This window comes from Myxocyprinus asiaticus, chromosome 44, assembly GCF_019703515.2.
Source record: "Myxocyprinus asiaticus isolate MX2 ecotype Aquarium Trade chromosome 44, UBuf_Myxa_2, whole genome shotgun sequence".
Taxonomy (NCBI): Eukaryota; Metazoa; Chordata; class Actinopteri; order Cypriniformes; family Catostomidae; genus Myxocyprinus; species Myxocyprinus asiaticus.
The window spans coordinates 25,741,858-25,761,582 of NC_059387.1; the positions used below are offsets into that span (position 1 = coordinate 25,741,858).

The window sequence follows — 19,725 nt, forward strand, 5'->3', positions numbered from 1 at the left end:
CTGCCAAGCACCAACTCAATCCATCATCCCAAAATGAACTGCACAGAACAACATTAAAAGTGATAATTCACTTTTAGAACACTGTTTGATATGGCAGTGATACAAATAGAGTTCAATGTATGACTTATTCGTCTAACCTGATAGTAGCAGATAGAGTGATTATGGAGTCAGTTCAGATAAATCAGTAAAGAAAAATGTTTTTTTCTGTCAATGTCAGAGATGAGTCTATAACATCTGTGTCTTATGTTAACAGCAGATCACACATGTAATTATGCCCCCTTAAAGGTGTTCAGGAATGTGCAAAAACCTACAATCAAGGCTAGAAACAGATTTCAGCCTAGGAAAGAAAAACGTTTACAATAATTCCAACTTTTGACTTGGAATGTCTGGGATTTTTAAAATGTAGAAACATCTGGCAAGAGGAAGACTTATTATTTCACAAAAGTTTAATGACAAAAAAACACGTTTACAATAAAGCATCACAAGATAAAACAAAATCCATGTACACCAATTAACATTTTTATACAATCAAGAAATCCAGCCTAGTTGTCCTCTTCATCACTGAAGATCATCATCATCAAATAGATCCTCAAAATCTGTGGGAACAAAAGTGTGAGTTTATGCAAAACAAAAAGAACACTTTTCTCTTATAATATACATTCAGTACTCTTTAGTTTGCTACAAAGATGTGAACAAATGTGTGAAACTCATATTATCCCTGATGAAATACAGATGTCTTGTTGAATAATCTGCAAACATGAATCTATGATATTCCATTCCTGTACTTTTACTAAAATAAGCGTATACACCCTATTCTGGGGATCTGGAATATTTTCCGTAATTCTTTTAAAACGGCCCCCCTGATAAAAATGCCCCTGAGTGACACGTGTTCAGCTACTTCAAGCACTATAGATGGATACAGAGGCTCTAAAGAGGGAAGACCTGCTGCGCTGGAGCCAATGAAAGCCAATAAAAGTGCTTTACATGGGCTCAGCTTCATACCTCCTTTATTCTTTAACTGCCTGTTTTTAGGTCATCCATTGCCAAGCTGGAACTACCTTTACTAAACTGTATAGGGTAGGCGGAAAGCATAAAGAAAATTGTAGAGTCTGCCAAATAAAGCACTCAGCAATACTCTGTTGCCAAGCAAACAAAAGAAAACAGCAACTTAAAGGGGTATGTTGGAAAAACATGAACAAAAACATTATTTTAATTTAGACACAATTTGGTAAATATACTTACAGAGGGCAACTAACTTTGATGACCCCTTAGAAACACTAGAGATTGTGCCATCCTAAAAGTCATTTGAACAGCTTTTTTTTTTTTTTTTTTTTTTTAAGTTTGAGACATCTGTTTTTGACGTGATGTTTTAAAACTGCATGTTGACAATCACTGAATTTCTTCATAGTGAACCCATAATTGGCATTAAATCAATGAGTTTTCAGTCATGTATGCAGTTTTTGTGACTCTCACCATTGAAAAAGTCTGAATGCACTGCCTTCTCGTTGGCTGCCAGGTCCATCAGCAGTCCAGTGCTGCCCCCTGCCTGCAACACACATCATTACTACATTAAAGGGAATAGTTCTACTATTCTGATGCTAATGGAACTTTGTAATATGGCACTTTTTCGTACCACTGTCTCCTTAAGATGATTCGCTTATGTCTTCCTCTTTTGTAAGTCACTTTGGATAAAAGCGTCTGCCAAATGAATAAATGTAAAATGTAGTTCACCCAAATATGAAAATTCTCTCATCATTTTCTCACCCTCATGCCATCCCAGATGTGTATGATTTTCTTTCTTCAGCTGAACACAAACATTTTTAGAAGAATATCTCAGCTCTGTAGTTCCATTTGATCCAAGTGAATGGTGACCAGAATTTTGAAGCTCCAATAAGCACATAAAGGCAGCATAAAAGTAATTCATACAACTCCAGTGATTAAATCCAGAGGCAATATGATAGGTGTGGTGAGAAACAGATACATTTTTAGGTACTTTTTTTTTTAATATAATTTACTGATTTCACTGAATTATTTTGCTTTTGTCTTTCATTTTAATTATTCTATTTTATTCTTTTTATTTTATTTTGATATAACTTTTTCATCTTATTCATTTTACATTTTTTCAAATGCATTTTATTAATTTTTATTCATATTTCGTGTTTTGAATTGGTTTTTATTTTTTTTTATGTATCTTGTATTTTCTTTAAAATTTATATGTAAAGCACTTTGAATTGACCTTGTGTATGAAATGTGCTTTATAAATAAACTTGCCTTGCTTATAAATTCTCCTCCCTGCCCAGTAGGTACCGATATGCACAAATAATGTAAAACGCCAAAAAGAAAAGAAGGACTCTTAGGAGAGAAGAGGGCTGATGAAAGTGGGCATTTATAGTAAAAAGGTCTTAAATATTGATCTGTTTCTCACCCACACCCATCATATCACCTCTGAAGACATGGATTAAATCACTGGAGTCTTATGGATTACTTCTATGCTGCTTTTATGTGCTTTTTGAAGCTTCAAAGTTCTGGTCACCATTAATTTCCATTGTATGGACCAACAGAGCTGAGATATTCTTCTAAAAATCATTTGTGTGTGTGTGTGTGTTCTGCAGATGAAAAAAAAAGTGTCAAGAATCTGGCATGGCATTAGTAAATGAGAGATTTTTCATTTTTGGTTGAACTATTTCTTTAAGTCGAGTCAAGTCAGTTCTGTTTGTACATTCGATGTTGTTTCTTGCCAAGTATTGCAGCATTACACAGAATAACGCCTTAATTTCTCCACTGTGACAATGGCAAGGAAAAAAACAATCTGTTTAAATAACTAACTTATCATTAAAACGTCAACAGCCTTGTCATAACATTTCCTTATTTATGTAAACCCAACCAATTCATGCCTTTTAAAACAAATGACGAACCATAAATGCTGAAATTCATTGAACACAAATAGTTTACCTAATATCATCATTTGTTGGAATTGTACTTTTACACTATATATACGGAAGATTAATAGTTATAACATCGACATGTAGAAGCTCAATAGTACTCTCTTCCTTAATAGAGGTAACAGAGATTTTTTTAAAGCTTTCACATGTTTTATGACACAGACTATCGCATGCAAACACCAACCTCATCGAGGTCGACATACGGACCAGCTCCCTCAGGAAACATTTCATCAACGGCTGGCTTCATAACTTCGCCGTGAGTGTTTAAATTCAGCGATGAACAAATACTCAAATTACGTCTTTATTTAGAAGGACAGCTCAGTGTCACATTTACCAAAACAAATCCTCTCTTGATTTCCGGTTGTGTGTAACATGAAAATGTAACCGGCTAGAAAACCGGTCCACTGGCTCGGTTGGAGAACTGGCACAATGGATAGTTCACCCAAAAATGAAAATTCTCTCATCATTTACTCACCTTTACGCCATCCCAGATGTGTATGACTTTCTTTCTTCTCCTGAACACAAACTAGGATTTTTAGAAGAATATCTCAGCTCTGTTGGTCCATACAATGTAAGTGAATGGTGACCAGAACTCTGACAGTCCAAAAAGCTTATAAAGGCCACATAAAAGTAATCCATATGACTCCAGTGGTTAAATCCATGTCTTCAGAAGTGATATGATAGGTCTGAGTGAGAAACAGATCAAGTCCTTTTTTTTCACTATAAATCTCCACTTCCCATAGTACTACTTTTGTTTTGGCGATTCACATTCTTTGTGGAGGTGGAGATTGAGAGCTGAGATAGTTTTTATAAAACTCTTTGTGTTCTGCAGAAGAAAGAAAGTCATACACATCTAGGGTGACATGAGGGTGAGTTGATTAAAGAATTTAAATTTTTGGGTGAACTATCCCTTTAATTTCATTGTAGTGTATTAAAAGCATTTTTATGCATCAGGATGACATTTTATTGTTTATTTACATAATACTGAATGTTTCACACACACAACATTTCCATTTCCCCCTCCCCTTCTCTTTTTTTCTGATGCAGTACATTGCACTTGCAAAGGCAGGCTAGAAAAATACCATACAATGAATCTAATAATACATAACATATTATTTTAATGGTAGTACTTTTAAAGATATGGCTAACAATGTAAATGCATCATTCTAAGGCTATGAATGCGTTAAGTGATATTTCTACTTGCTTATAAATAGGGATTTATTGTTAGCTTCTAATGACATTTAACTAAATACTCATATATGATCTAATTACATCCACTCAGTGATCATGCTCTGCCACTTCATAGCCCAGCGTGTCGCCCAAGTGTTGATGGGCAAAGAAAGTTCTGGCCATTTCACTGATCTGGTTGTAGGCCCCAATGCTGCGGAAGTATTCCACATAGTTCCAGAAATCGGAGGTGGAATATGGCCAGTAGGGCACTGCTGGAGGCTCATCGTAGGGTACTATGTGTGAGAAAAAGAGAGCTGGTGTATTTCTGTAGAATTCCTGCATTCCAGAATAAATGTGTCTAAATAAGTCTGTAATTATGCATTAACAGACATGCATACATAAAGATACAATGGCTGTAATTGGTAAAAATCAGGAGTTTTAACCTTCATTGAATAAAATTATTTGTTCAAATAACAGTTGTGTATTTAGAGATGACTTGAGAATTTTTAATGCCACTATAAGTGTAGGGCTGGTTAAAGTGTAAACAAAAAGAGTAAATAGTCTGTTTACCTCCTTCAGGAATGAATCTGGCACCTGTAAGAGGAGAAGGTAGAGGAAGAGTGAATTAAATTTGAATTCCTTGCTCACAAAGAGCTGATTCAGGCATAGAGGACTGTGGATCCCCCAGAGGATTCAAGAAATGTGTGCATTTCCTCCATTAGTATTATTCTTAACTGGGTACACACTGCTGAATGCAAAATTCTGCACAAATCTATAGTGTTTTCAATATTTACCTGCAGTTACACGATTGTGTGTTTGAGTATTTATTTATTTATTTATTTTATAAATAAGACACATATGACTGTTTAAAGTTTTACTTTGTTACAAAAAAATGCAACAATATTTAGTATAAAATAGGGTAATTTTCATATTCTGAAAACATTGTAGAACAGTTAGTCCTAGCATTTCAAAACAATGTACAAAAATAAGAAACATTTTAATATATGTGTAATGTATACTGCTTACCACTGAGATTATTGGCAAGAAAGCATAAAAACAACCCCCAAAAAAGCACACACCACTTCATACTTTTCTGGAAATCAATAAAGACATGACAAAATACATTTACAAATTCAAATTTAAAGTAACATTAAGAAAGCTAGAGAATTTTAGGGAAAACTTTAGTATATTCTTGTCTGCCCTTAAAACTTTGATTTCATAATTTGGGCAAAGTTACAGCGTAGTTTGGAAAAAAAAAATACATACATATATATATATATATATAATATTGCTAATTGCTTTGGAAATAAACAGCATTACCTGTTTTGCAGCAGTTGTATGAGGTCAGTCTGTTTCTGAGAGCTAAAAAAGATATAGTGCTCCTCACAGGTTCTGCAGAGACTGGACACCAGGTTCAGGAAATTTTTGTCCCTTCCCAAACCAAATCTACATCATCAAAACCCACCTCAACACTGTCCATTTTATGCATTTCAAATTAAGTTGGCTTATTGAACATTTATAAACTTATGACAGTTACAGACATTGTTTTATTAATATTCTATTAATCTAAACACAGCAAGATTTCATCATTATAAAGCATTCAGAAAAGAATAGAATTTTTTAAAATCTATATATCATTTTGAAATATATCTATAATTTTTGTGCTAATGAACAAATCAACTCGCACAGAACATATGACTCCATACAATATTCACAAAAATAATCAACTTAATACAATAATTATTCATAAAGGCAGAGAAACATGACAGAGAAAAAAAAACTTAAGAGAAATTTGCTTTTATTTATATACACAAGAGCAAGAGGGGGGAAAAAATTATATAATCTCACGTTATATGCATCAGCTAGTTTCAGATGGCTGTTTTGGCAACATGTAGAGCAACAGTTTTCAGTCATATATGTTTTATATAAATCTTACAATTAAAAAGTCATACTGCATGTAAATATTGACCAAAGGAATGTAAACTTTAACCAAAATAATACAATTCAGTTTTCATTGTTCAAATGGACAAGGATCCAGTATGGGGCATAGGTGGTGACAGCATAAAAAAAAAGGGAGGCAGAAAGTGAATTAAATTAAGAAGCCTTTACAAAAACAATGAAAATTTTTAGATTGTTCTAAACCTTTTAAAATAATCAAGCAGACAGGTGTTATTCATACTGATTTTACACACACACACAAATCTTCTATCCAAGCAACATGCAAGCAAATAAGCACACAATTAAAAACCTGAGTCATACAGACCACATTTAGCAACTTACAGTAGGAGAAACTGACTCCAAGCTTTGCTGGTTCCTTCATGTCTTGGACCACTGCTGTACCCTCTAAAGTTTCCATTACTGCCAGTTAATTACATACAACTTAATCCCTATACAAATGGCAGTGAGAAAACACAAATGTATACACAAGTCATTCAATATTAGTTGAGAGTTAATTACTTTGTCTAAACATTGAGAACTTGGATGGTTTTGTCAGGTCTCACCGCATAGTTCGCCACCATGCACTTGCATTTCTGAAAAAATGTAGGGAGTTTTTCAATCTCATACCACTTTCCAAGATACTTTGTCTCTTTTAGACATTATATGTTATTATGAAAACATAAAAAAAGACACACAGAGACTTGTTTATTATTTTATCATTGCAGCAAAATGTTATTCACAAGCATAAATTCCTCAAAAACATGCCTAGATGTGCAGAATTCTAATAATAATAATAATAATAATAATAATAATAATAAAGTCCTTGTATAGGTTATGAGATCTTTCCTGTGCCATGACATACATCTTTTTTTATTAATTCATTTACTTTATTTAGTAATTATATTAGTAATTTATTTTTTGCCTAAATGACTCAGTGAATGTACTCATATAATGTTCAGTTTGTTTGCCATGAAGCAGTTTATTGAACATTTAGTAGCTGGTATGTTTCCTATTAAAAACCGTGACTGCTTCGGTATGTGGTTCAAAATAAGGGAAAGCCCCAGCACAGGTTTGCATTTCCCCTGCCCTGGTAATATAAATGTTACTGCCCAGCCCACAAGCATTTTATTTCCCAATCTACACGTTAGTAATCGGCTATTATTTACTCTCATACACATCAACTTCGTAACGCATATGCTATATAAAAAGCACTTGAGGCTTGAGCTTGATTTCTAACACTTCAGTGAACAAAACAAGAAAACAGCATAATATCGCTAATTCATTTTATTGCTACAAAACCGCGGCTTACTAGGTGCGCTCAATTCTTTTTACCACCAGATGGCAGTAAAATGAACAGCGTACAGAAGCTATTTTCCAGACATTTATCCACCTTTTTCCTGAACGCGGAAGTGTTCGACGATTCGACTGTTTTCAACTTCCGGTCTCCAGTGTTTTGATAACATTAATTATTCTGAGCTGCTATGACAGCCAACAACAACACAAGTCGAGCCTGAAATTAATTTTTACACCAAGTAACACTTTAGTGGTTGTTGTTCTCCTCTGGATCGCTCGTTTTGGCAGTTTTTACTTGGCGTCTCGAGACCAGAAATACAAAACAGGCAATTAGAATCATCATGGCGCCGCCCAATGGCTGCTCAGGAAAACTGTGGATATTGAAACCCTCGTTGCTTCATAAAGCTTCATTTTCCCATCACTACCAAAAAAAGTGGAACATGAAACAATGAGACTTACCAAAAGAATGTGTAACATTTGGACAAAACACGACAAAATACAACTTGAGGGCGTAAATACGCAATGTATTAAATTACAAACAAGAAACACCTGGCTGGGAACAATAAAGGGAACACATGAATCCATACAAGACTAGAAACAATTGATTTCAAAGTAAAAGACATGAATCAAACTTGAACAAAATCACAATAACCTTTACTAATATGTTTGTTATATTACTGTGAATCGAGGTTCAGAGGGCTTAAAGCAACATGTCCTCATGAGTAGCAACAGTTTTCACTAAATGTACCAAGAAATATTCATTTAACAGACACTGCTTGTAAAAGCTGCTTGAAGGAACGTAAACTTGAACCAAAAAATGTAAATCAGTCTTTATTGTTCAAATGGGACCATCACATCCTTGCTGATCTGTGGGTACCATTCTGCTCACATCGATATTGTCTCGTGAGAAGATCTCTTTGGCATGGTAGATGGTCTCTGCAGGCAGGATGCGTGTGCGTGCCAGAATCCAGGCGTAGTCAACATGGAACAGTCTGAGAACGTCAGTGCAAGAATAAACGAGAGCCACACTGTTGTAGTCAGTAGACAGGACCCAGTATGGGGCATAGGGTGTGACTGCATAAAAAGAGGCAAAAAGTTAATAACATAATGAAGAACCCCTCACAAAAACAGTGAAAACAGAGAATCATTTTAGAATGTTCTAAAACTTCTAAAATAATCAAGCAGACAGGTGTTATTCATACTGTATTTAAAAAAAAAAAAAAAAAAAAAAAGCCCTATCCAAGCAACAAGCAAGGAATTAAATAAATGAATAAAATAAACACACAATCTAAGACCCGAACCATATACACCACATTCATGGACTTACAGTAGGAGAAACTGACTCCAAGCTTTGCTGGTTCCCTCATGTCCTGGACAACTGCTGTACCCTCTGCAGTTCTGACTTTTCCTTTGCTGTGAGATGAGAATTTGAAAACCGCCAGTTACTGACATACAACATAATACCTAGATAAATGGCAGTGAGAAAACACAAATTTATACACAAGTCATTCAATTTTAGTTGAGAGTTAGTTAATAAAATGACTCACTACGTCTGAACGTTGAGAACTTGTATGGTTTTGTCAGGTCTCATCACGTAGTTTGCCTCAATGCACTTGCCTCTCTCAAAAGATGCTGGGAGCTTTTCGATCTCATACCACTTTCCAAGATACTTTGAGAGAAAGTTTTTTTTTTTTTTTATAAACACTTTGCTCCCTCTCCACCATTAAGATTCAAGACTATGAGGAGTAATAATATTTTATACAGTCCTACCTTATTTAGTTCAAAGTTTGGTTGGACCATTGGTGTTGGGCAGGGGCCCCAATGAAATGTCTGAGCGTAGACCAATGGAAGCAGAAGAGGTACAAACAACACAATCATGGCCTTCATCCTGCCAAGAGCTGCTGTCTGTACAGCAGTGATGAGATAGTTATTGTTCATGAGTCATTAGCACAAGATACATGAGTCAGCATTTAATACTGCCATAATTGTCATGACATGACAATATGAATTTATGTAACAAACTTTGTCACAAAGCGTTAAATGCATTTTGTATAATGCATTTAAACAATTCCCATTATGATAACTTTATAAATGAGATGTATGGAATGAATATGGAATGTTGCTGGACTAGTTCAGTGAAAGTGCAATACAGTAGCACAGGTTTATGATATGATATTAAGCAGTATTTTGATACGAATGTCGTGAACTTCTCAGTAACTGATTTCAAGCTGTCACTTTACACACCAATAAAAAGCAAAGATAATTTTTCTTTTCAGGCTATAAATGCAATAAAAAAAAAATTCACATTTTTTTTTTTAAACCAATGCTTATAGTTAAACACAGAATGCACAGTAATATATGCATACACATAAAATGAGATGATAACATTTTATATCAGATGACAGTAGGCCTATATCACAAAACACTGACATAATAATAACAAAGCAAAGTAAATCCATACCTAAGTTGAGCTTGTTCTTAGAGCCAAAGGTGTGGAGTGTGTGCAGGTCTTCTCAGTGTGTGCTGTCTGGAGGAGGAGACACCCATTACAGATTGAGATTGTGTTGTCATTGAGTTATAACAAGAAGCAGCTGATTAGGTGAATAGATGTCATGGGACCAGTTGAGAGATAAGGTGTTTGTTGTTGGAGTAGCTTGTGTAAGATTTCCATTTGCTTATTCTTTATGTATTGAAACAGTAATGAAAATTGCCTGACATTTTTGTTGTTTACCTTACCAATGTTGGTCCTATGATCAAAATCTTTAATTTTAAGATGATTTTTGCTTTATTGCAGATTTTCAGTCTCTTGTTCATTCATAAAACTGAACATTAGACTCTCCCATTGGCTTTAGCCAGACATTTATGACTTCATTCCTGATTCCCCTTGCACATAATGGACAAATGACAATAACAGTGATCATTGTCAAGAAGCAAAGTTTATTAGTGTTTTAAGATATATTGAGTGGCCCCCAAAAGTATTTTGACATGTAGGCTACACTAAAACATGACTAAAACATGCCATTGCATTAGATAACAAAATATAAAATCAAATGGAATCTACAAACAAATGATAGCCATTATTAAATTAAGCCATAGACATTTTTCATTTATTTTAACCAACTGGTACTTTCAGTGGATGTATGAAGAAGAAAGGTGTGCTTATGTTATCTTTCTTTTAAATAAATCCCACTCGGTTTGATATTTTGCTAACTAATGCAATGACATTTATACTTTTTGAAGTGAGGCTGAAGTGTCCACATACTTTTTGGGGCAACTGTTGGTCACTTTTTTTATATCACTAAACACTTATTATACCTGTATATTATTTCATAGCTTCACACACATTTTGGTCAAATTCCACAAAGAACAGTTTAGAAAATGTCTGCAAGAGTAACCCAGTGAATAGCTCTACATATAGTATGTGTTAAATGAGGCCCGTATAGCATCAAGAGGTAGTGCTGTTGGTATTTTTGAGTACAGAAGAGGGGGAAATGCATTCAGATGCATATGTGTTTCATGTGGATTCAGATCTCTAACCTTTTGTCTGTAATAAATAAATGTACTGTATTTTCAACATGTATTTTACAAGAACGTGCCTTCTAGAAGGGTCAGTTCTAGTTTGGCAGGCTAGGATGTGTTCTTGACCCTGGCAGTGCCATTCATTGACAAAACATTATCATTGGGTCTGTTGGGAACACATCAAATTCACTATGGATTTTGTAATATCACAATGTCGATTTATTTACCTGGATCAACAGAACACTCATAGCAGTTTAGTGTCCACAACTTTGACAACACTTTTACCTAGTTGTAGTTTGCTGGCACTTAATATAAAAATATTACAAATTTGCATGTATTTTTTATTAAATCAAATCAAATTGAGCTTCAAGGCTATAGAAAAGAGTTTGCTTTGGTGTTCTTTATCCCTCTAGTGTTTCAATAATGGACCTATTAGAGTTCGAAATGTTCAAAAATGTATTCTACTTCTCGACCATCTCAATTTTTAATGTTAAATTTACCTCAATTCAATAAATAGATACATATTTTGTATTCTAAATATTCATTAAATGCACCGATTTAGGCGTATTTTATTTGCCCTGATGTGCCTATCTAGCTCCACCTTAAGATAAAAACTAAAACTTGTGGGTTTTTTCAGTCCCCGGAAAGAATTCAAACCGGATTTTGCGTCATGCACGAAGTCCCTTGAAGACCTCGAAAATGGCCGTCAAAGCAAAGGGATTTTAATCTGCTGTCGAATTAACGTGAGACATGATTTTCATACAATTTCTTTCAACTCACTAGTAATGTAATTTAAATAATTACTGCACGACTCATAGTAGTGTGTTGGTAATGCATTGGCCTAACCTATGAATTGCGGCTCGCGCTATACCGGATCAAGCATTTTTGAAATAAGAGCCCTTTGTTTTGCATGTCAAAATTACAAACATTCGTCTCTACATTCAACCCAAAGCCAAAGCATTTTGTTATTTTCTTTGCATATTTACAACTGAAAATATTAATTGCATAATAATATTTTGAAGAGTCTTTTAATTGTGTTTAGTTATTTTGCCATTATCTAGTTAGCTGATTATTGCAACAAAACTTTTGAGTTACGGGCGGGAACTTTTATTTGATGTAGTCAAGACGGACCGTTAGCTACTTTTATAGAAAGATTACGCCTATTTGAAATATGCATGTGTTTTTTATTTTTTATATGAATGTCTGTTTAATTCAAACTGGGTTTTTTTGGGGGGGGGGCAAGTAAGTTTATTAAATATTTTATTTATTGCTATCAAAACCATTGCATGCTAAATAAAGTCATTAAGGTTTTTAGTAGTGGCTGATGTTATAAGATGTTCAATATGTATTTTTTATTTAAACAATTTTTTTGGGTGTGGTTTAAACCATTATTAATTAAGTGGGGTAAGAAGTTTATATATATATATATATATATATATATATATATTGTATTTATTTATTGCTGACAAAACCATTGTATGCTAAATCCATAAGATGTTTGTCATTGCAGGTTGCTTCTTTGACACGTCATGCAACATATCACACATAGTGGGTTTCTTTTAGAGCAGCTGAAGAGGCAGCAAGAGAGAAGCTTTCTGTGTGACTGCACAGTGGCGATAGGACAGGATCGGTTCCAGGCCCACCACAATGTTCTGGCCGCTTTTAGCGAATATTTCTCTAAGCAGTGTATTGACATCGGAAGAGAGGATACCACTATAACTTTAGACCCAGAGTTAGTAAATGGTGCTGTGTTTGAAAAACTATTGACATATATATACACAGGGGACTTAAATATGGACAGGTGAGTTTGTGGGAATGTGTAATTATTTTTATCTGTATATAGGGGTATATTATATACACTGTCATGGGAAAACCTGGATATATCAGGAAATGTATAACTATTTTTTATTTATTTTATTTATTTTTTATATAGTTTTGTTCTTCTGTGAAATTTTAAAGACTACAGTACATGTTGTTTGTGAGTGTGTGCATGTGTAGAGTAAAACCCGCAAGTACAAAATATTAATACCTTACCTAAAATTAGAAATCCACCCCAGTAATCTCTCTAAAATTATTCTTATTTTTTTTTTTTTTTTTTATCCTTAACTTGTATTTATGAGTTTACTGGATAAGGAAAGGTCATAACATGTCCATGATCCAAGATTTTATATTGATTTTGTGACTATAGAGGAAATTGTTTAGTTTAGGTGCTGACTGGTCAGCGCCACTCTTATTCACCTTTTTGCCGTCACTAGTCAATTTTAAATGGTCTTTCTTTGTGACAAATTAATTTGTTTTGTTTAAAAAACATCATATTAACCTCAAAACTGCATGCATAGTAATAATAAAAGAACTGGCAAAATGCTGTTTAAAATAGTTCTAGATGGAGAATTGCTTGTCACACTAAAGGACATGTCAACTTCCCAAAAGTCATCCGTGTTAACCACCCATATACTGTGCCAATGAAAGTCTGGTCACTGTACAGATTACGGAATGCATTTTTCTTAAAGTTCCTGTGCTTTGTTGCTCACAGGGAAGAAATTGAAAATTTTCAGAAAGCTGCATCTTACCTTGGAATGCCAAAGATTGTGGCCTACTGTTCCTTAAGCCAAGATGATACCAAAAGTGGTGCTTCACCTGTGAGAAAAACAGAGTATTTAGATCCACGATCCCCGCTGAGCCCAGATGACTATGAACCTCTAGAGCCGATCTCGGAGGTGGAGGAATGTGAGCGGATAAGGGAGGAAATGTCTAAAGAAGATGGGTCTCAGATTGATCTTGCTTCAATGGATGAAGCCCAGTCATCTGGTGAACAGACACCTCTCGGCAAGAGAGGGAGAAAACCCAAAGCCAGGCTCTATGAGGATGGCCTTGAAAGGGAGCAGATTTGTGCTCGGGGAGGAAGAGGTACTGGTAGACCAAGAGGTCGCCCGAGGCTGAGGCCGTTGACTTCTGATTCAACTGCCCAATCGCCAGCTCCACAAACCCCAAGTCCAAGCAGCGTTGTAGGAAGAGGAACTGGAAGACCAAGAGGTCGCCCACGGATTAGGCCATTGTCCACTGACAGAGCTGATTCTGCCAACACTGAAGATAGTTTGGCAGCAACAACAAACGATCAAGAAGGGGAGACACCCATCCACAAAAGAGGGTGCCCCCGAATCAGACCCCTGTCATCTGAAACACCTGAGACCACTGGAGCAGGAGATGACAAAGCAGATGAAGACCAAGGAGACAACCAAGAAACTCTTGAGGAAGATGGCGATAAAACAAATGGTGGTAAGACCAAGACCGATTCAAAGAATCTAAAAGAATTAGCAGTTGTCAAACAAGGGAGAGGTAGACCACGGATTAAGGCGTTATCCACAGAGAACCAACCAACAAACCTTGAGGCGGGAGCTACAAACATTGAAGAAGGCTTAGAACCTGCTAAGACAAAAGAGAACCAAGGGACCCCACGTAAAAGAGGAAGACCTCGGTCCAAGCCACTTACTTCTGAGACAACTGAGTCTTCAAACCCAGGCGATGGTGGAGAAGGAGTTGATGACGGCAAAAGCCAAGGCTCTGAGAAACCTGCGGATGATTGTTCTGAGGAAGGTTCCTCTCAAGGTACAGAAGGCGCAGACGATTCAGAGTCAGGTCCTGGCAAAAAGATCCGTACCAGCACCAGAAAGAGGAGCTTGAGCAGAAAGCTCAAAGAAAGTCAAGCTAGCAATGAGGAAGAAGATGAAGATGACGGTGAGGACTTTGGCAATGACAGTGTGGACTGGGCTGCAGAAGAAGAGGTAAAACCCTTGCAGGATAAACTCAGACCCATTTGTAATGTATGCGGGAACCTCTTCTCAGAGTTGAGCAGCCTGCGCAGACACATGCGTATACATAAGGGTATCAAACCCTATCAGTGCCAGCTCTGCACCCGCTCCTTCAGACAGGGCAACCAGTTAAAGACCCATATGCGCATACACACTGGTAAGTCTTGTTCGATGTGTAACTATAGTGTGAAATATCAGGAACATTTGTTAATAATGTTGCCATTACTTTGTTTATAGGTTTATATAGAATAATGGATGTTCTGTGCTGTTTTCAGGAGAGAAGCCCTTCGGCTGCACGTCTTGTGAGGCACGTTTTGTGCAGAAGTGTCAGCTGGTCTCTCATTGCCGAATGCATCACGGAGAAGAAAAGCCGCACAAATGTGACTTCTGTGAAGCGGCTTTTGCTACATCTAGCAATCTTAAAATTCACATAAGGTATGTTTTATTTTGTTCAATTCATCTGCAAAGTTCCAGATAATACTCATTAATAGGTTTGAGCCGTGGTGTGGTGGTCAGTGTACATGCGTGAGACATTTTGAATCAAAGTGGTCCCACGGGACACAGGTTCTAGTCTGTTCTGCAGCATTTCCCGATCCTATTCCTCCTATCTCTCCCAAAACATTCATTTTGCTCTCCATTGTCTCATCCTGACTATGGAGCCTCTTAGAGGACAAGGAGGGAATTTATTTTCTGAAATAGTTTTGTTTCCTCGCGATAGTTGTGCATTCTGTCACAAAAACATTTTGTGTTTCCTCTCAATGTTTTGTGTTCTTTTACAATATGTTTTGTGTTTCCTCACAATTATTTTGGGTTCCCTCGCAACAGCTTTATCCAAACGTTATGAAAATTAACCATGATTTTACTACAGTAACTATAGTTCACCTATGGTATTTGTACCCCCCCCCCAAAAATAAATATTAACACCATGGTTAAAACCTTGTTTTTATAACCAAGGTTCCCCCCCCCCCCCCCCCGCCCCCATACACACACAAAGGGTTACTACTGTAATGTTTATTGCAGTTTTTCTGTTTTAGTTTACTGTTTAATGATTCAGCAAAATCCCTAAACTAATTGTTTGAAGTTCGTCGCCTAACTCATCCCGCACAAGTTTTTGAACACCCATGAATAAGGTGTCAAATTAACCGGCTTATTAAGGAGACGTGTGCTATGACTTTCATAAGCCGGGTGTATGATTTTCGCCCAGCCAGCAAAAAACTGAGAAATTATCCCGAAGTCTTAAAGGAATATCTCACCCAAAAGTGAAAATTCTCTTATCATTTACTCACCCTCATGCCATTCCAGATGTGAATGACTTTCTTTCTTCTGTAGAGCACTAACATACTGTAAATTTTTAGAAGAATATCTCCTCTCTGTTTGTCCTCACAATGCAAGTGAATGGTGACCAGAACTCAGAAGGTCCAAAAAGCACATAAGTCATCATAAAAGTAATCCTGTGAATCCAGTGGTTAAATCCATATCATAGAAGTGATATGATAGGTGTGAGATCAGTCCTTTTTTACTATCAATCTCCACCTTTGACTAGCCCCAACCAGTAGGTGGCTGAATGTGAAAGTGAAAGTCACTTCCACACCAGAATGTGTAAGTGAAAGTAGAGATTTTAAGTAAAAAAGGGCTTAAATATTGATCTGTTTCTCACCCACACCTATCATATAGCTTCAGAAAACATGGATTTAACTAATGGAATCTTATGGATTACTTTTACGCTGCCTTTATGTGCTTTTGGACCTTCAAAGTTCTGGTCACCATTCACTTGCAATGTGAGGACCTACAGAGCTGAAATATTCTTTAAAAAAATTGTTGTTCGTGTTTTGCAGAAGAGAGAAAGTCATACACATCTGAGATGGTATGAGGGTGAGAAAAGTATGAGAGATCAAAAAAGTTCATTTTTGGGTGAACTATCCCTTTAAGATTGACAGGAAATCTGAGGGATCATATCTCTGGATATATCTCATAGAGATGTACAGTTGGGATCTTTTGACTGGAGCTAGCAAGTAGTTTTTAAATATCAGCTTAGAAACTGTCTAGCCATGCCCTAGCAACCATCCAGAGCACCCTAGCAACCAAAGCCCATAGACTTCCATTGAAAATGCCTGAGAGGGATTACTTTGGATGAGAATGTCATAGAGACATGGGGGATGGCTTGTGTAACTCGAGCTATCTAGCGGCCATTAAGAATTTCCCTGGCAACTGTCTAGCCAAACCCTAGCAACCATTCATAACACCCTAGCAACCACATAGAAACACCCATATCTCTGCAATTGAACATCGTGGAAATATGGGGATGGGCTCTTTTGACTTGAGGCAGTCTACTGAGGCCCTTAGTGGCACATTGTGGTTATGGTTTAACTATGGTTACTTTAGTAAAACCATAGTGAATTTGTGTGAGGGATGGATAAAGCTAGAACTTATTGCAAGGGAATGCAAAACTATTTCAGAAAATAAATGCTCTCCCTATCCTTTATGGGACTCCTTACATTTAAATGCCCTGAAACAAAAACGCTTAAAAAGTAGTAGTCTAAATTAAAACTGCATTTTGATACTACTGGATAGAACACTATTAAACAATAAAATATTAAACAAATGAAATATACGTTGCCTGTATAATTAGCCCATGCATGTAAAAATTTTCCACTAATAAAAACATGTAAAACAAACATTAACTTTTCTTTATATCTTCTCTGCTCTTAGGAAACACAGTGGTGAGAAGCCCTATGAATGTGGAGAGTGTGGGAAGCGCTTCACACAGGCCAGCACTCTGATGTACCATAAGAGACGACACACAGGGGAGAAACCATACATCTGTGACACCTGTGGCATGGCCTTCGCTGTGTCCAGCTCACTCATCTCTCACAACAGAAAACACACAGGTGAGTTTGATGACAAACATAAGGCAGGTTTGCTATATGAGTAATGTTTCCAGCAGCATCAACTAGAAGCATTTTGAGTTCTAAATGCATTAGAACTATTAACGTTTGCTCATGTGATTGGATTGAATTCACTTGTCCAAACGTAGCTACAGTATAAGACTGTAAGAAAAATGAAAAGAGTGACTTGCTCGGTGGAGAGTTCATAGGTTTATCGTGAAGTAATCATGGGTATTGACCAATCAGCATTCAGAACCAGAACTATATGTTGCTTTTTACCTTCATTTTCAGGTGTGACTCCTTATATCTGCTTGGATTGTGGTAAACCATGCTTAAGCGCCAGTGAATTAAGAAAACATATGGACATCCACAATGGTGAGTTTAATCAATATTTTTCAAAAATGGAAAACTTGAGTGAATATGGCTAAATGCAAAATATGGATTTATTTATGTCCTTTTGCTTCTAGGATCAAGAAAAGTAAAGTGCAACCTTTGTGGGAACACATTTTCAGACATTTATTCCTTGAAGAAGCACAGTATTTTCAAACATAATGGTATGTATTATATTATTATTATTATTTATTTATTGATTTTTATTTTTAATCTGTGTATCCGTCCATGCATTCATCCATGTCTGTCTTAAACATACTTCTCAGTTCTTCCAGACCAAGAGCAGCAGACTCCTTCAAAAACCGACTCGGCGTCATGTCCTCTCAATATCCCCATTGACCACCAGGGCCTGATTGCGCGTGTTCGCTCTGCCCTTGTCGATTCCCCAGAGCACGAAATTCAGATGGAGCCACTTTTACCCCCAGAAGCCTCGCTCATCATCCAACAGTCTGCAGAGCCTCATATGATTATACAGCATGCAGACGGCACAGAACCCTCCATGATTTTCCAGCACGCTGATTCATCAGAAGCACCGGTCATCATCCAGCATGGAGAATCCGGCGAGCAAGTCAGCTATGTTGTGGAGCAGTATGAAATCCCAGCAACTGCTGAGATGGAGCACACACAGATTGTCATTGTTCAGACCATAGATTAAAATACCAAATTTTACCTCTATTTTAAATGTATTCTCTCCATATAAGATTGTTAAAGGTATAGTTCACCCAAAAATGAAAATTCTGTCATTTACTCACCCTCATGTTTTCCCAAACCTGTATGATGTTCTTTCAACTGTGGAACACAAAGGTTATAGGAAGAATGTCTTTCATTGTATGGGGGAAAAGAGCAGCATCAACATTCTTCATATTTTCTCCTCTTGTTCCACAGAAGAAAAGAAAATCTTACAGATTTGGAACAATATGAGGGTGAGTAAGTGACAACAGAATTTACATTTTTGGGTGAATTTATCCTTTAATAGTGTAGATCTCTTGAGATGTCTCCTAGACGGCTATCATAGAGCATTGGTAGGATCAGTCACACCACTGTGAAAGCGACAGCTAATTGTTATAAACATCCCTTCAGATCAGTTTTATTTATTTTCTTTTTCAAAACTTTTGAATGAAAAACATCTTAGCAGATAATCATTAATACAGAACTATTGTAACGATTGTTAGTGTGTTTACCTTCATTTTTTTTACATAGTTGGTCATATTCAGAGCAGAATCTGGATAATTAAAGGCATCAAGTATTGAAATAAAGGGAAGGCCAAACTTAAGTTTAGCTGTGCTTCAAACATGCATTTTGGTTCAGTTGTTTAAAAATAATTTTACTTTTCTATTTAATTGTAAGGACAACATGGTAATAATCTGATATTTTGAGCCATGCGATTTGCCTTTTAGAAGCTGAAAATGTAAATACCTATAATGTTATATGACCTGGTCTGAGAACAGTTTCTTATACTTTGTGAATGAAATTAGGAATTCTAACAAACCGGGTAACTTTTATAATAAATCATCTCACACCAGACTATTCATTGTCATGCACATTTCTTGAGTGCTTGTGTAATGCATTTATAAAGAAAATTTATCTTTTGAATACAACTCCATTGGGATGTTTTCTAAATAGCTCTGATTATTTGTAGTGTTTTTTCTACCAAACCCCTAAATAGGCCATAGCCACTTTAAACTAGTTTCTAGTTTAAGGATTGGACATGGAGGACTTGATGAATCGATATTTATCTTTATGCGTTGAACTTCATCAAGCTCCAAATGCAAATATTTT

General features: G+C 36.2%; 4 protein-coding genes across 4 annotated transcripts; 1 reads left to right on the forward strand and 3 right to left on the reverse strand.

The window, feature by feature from the left end:
* Nucleotides 1-428: 428 nt before the first annotated feature.
* Nucleotides 429-3,305, reverse strand: LOC127434508 (COP9 signalosome complex subunit 9). Its single transcript, XM_051687340.1, has 3 exons — nucleotides 3,127-3,305; nucleotides 1,474-1,546; nucleotides 429-596 (listed from the first exon to the last, which is right to left on the reverse strand). Exons 1-3 carry the CDS (start codon nucleotides 3,187-3,189, stop codon nucleotides 559-561), a joined length of 174 nt encoding a protein of 57 aa, XP_051543300.1. The 5' UTR covers nucleotides 3,190-3,305; the 3' UTR covers nucleotides 429-558.
* A 264-nt stretch (nucleotides 3,306-3,569) lies between these two features.
* On the reverse strand, nucleotides 3,570-5,531 carry LOC127434507 (otospiralin-like). The gene is made up of 4 exons (XM_051687339.1): nucleotides 5,433-5,531; nucleotides 5,139-5,205; nucleotides 4,683-4,706; nucleotides 3,570-4,405 (listed from the first exon to the last, which is right to left on the reverse strand). Exons 2-4 carry the CDS (start codon nucleotides 5,197-5,199, stop codon nucleotides 4,221-4,223), a joined length of 270 nt encoding a protein of 89 aa, XP_051543299.1. The 5' UTR covers nucleotides 5,200-5,205; nucleotides 5,433-5,531; the 3' UTR covers nucleotides 3,570-4,220.
* Nucleotides 5,532-7,316: 1,785 nt separating this feature from the next.
* On the reverse strand, nucleotides 7,317-9,901 carry LOC127434503 (apolipoprotein D-like). Its single transcript, XM_051687332.1, has 5 exons — nucleotides 9,805-9,901; nucleotides 9,114-9,248; nucleotides 8,891-9,012; nucleotides 8,671-8,756; nucleotides 7,317-8,417 (listed from the first exon to the last, which is right to left on the reverse strand). The coding sequence occupies exons 2-5, from the start codon at nucleotides 9,228-9,230 to the stop codon at nucleotides 8,182-8,184; spliced, it is 561 nt and encodes a 186-aa protein (XP_051543292.1). The 5' UTR covers nucleotides 9,231-9,248; nucleotides 9,805-9,901; the 3' UTR covers nucleotides 7,317-8,181.
* Nucleotides 9,902-11,508: 1,607 nt separating this feature from the next.
* Nucleotides 11,509-19,494, forward strand: LOC127434490 (myoneurin-like). The gene is made up of 8 exons (XM_051687315.1): nucleotides 11,509-11,605; nucleotides 12,373-12,663; nucleotides 13,396-14,828; nucleotides 14,947-15,106; nucleotides 17,381-17,559; nucleotides 17,848-17,931; nucleotides 18,024-18,110; nucleotides 18,213-19,494. Exons 2-8 carry the CDS (start codon nucleotides 12,392-12,394, stop codon nucleotides 18,599-18,601), a joined length of 2,604 nt encoding a protein of 867 aa, XP_051543275.1. The 5' UTR covers nucleotides 11,509-11,605; nucleotides 12,373-12,391; the 3' UTR covers nucleotides 18,602-19,494.
* Nucleotides 19,495-19,725: the final 231 nt, after the last annotated feature.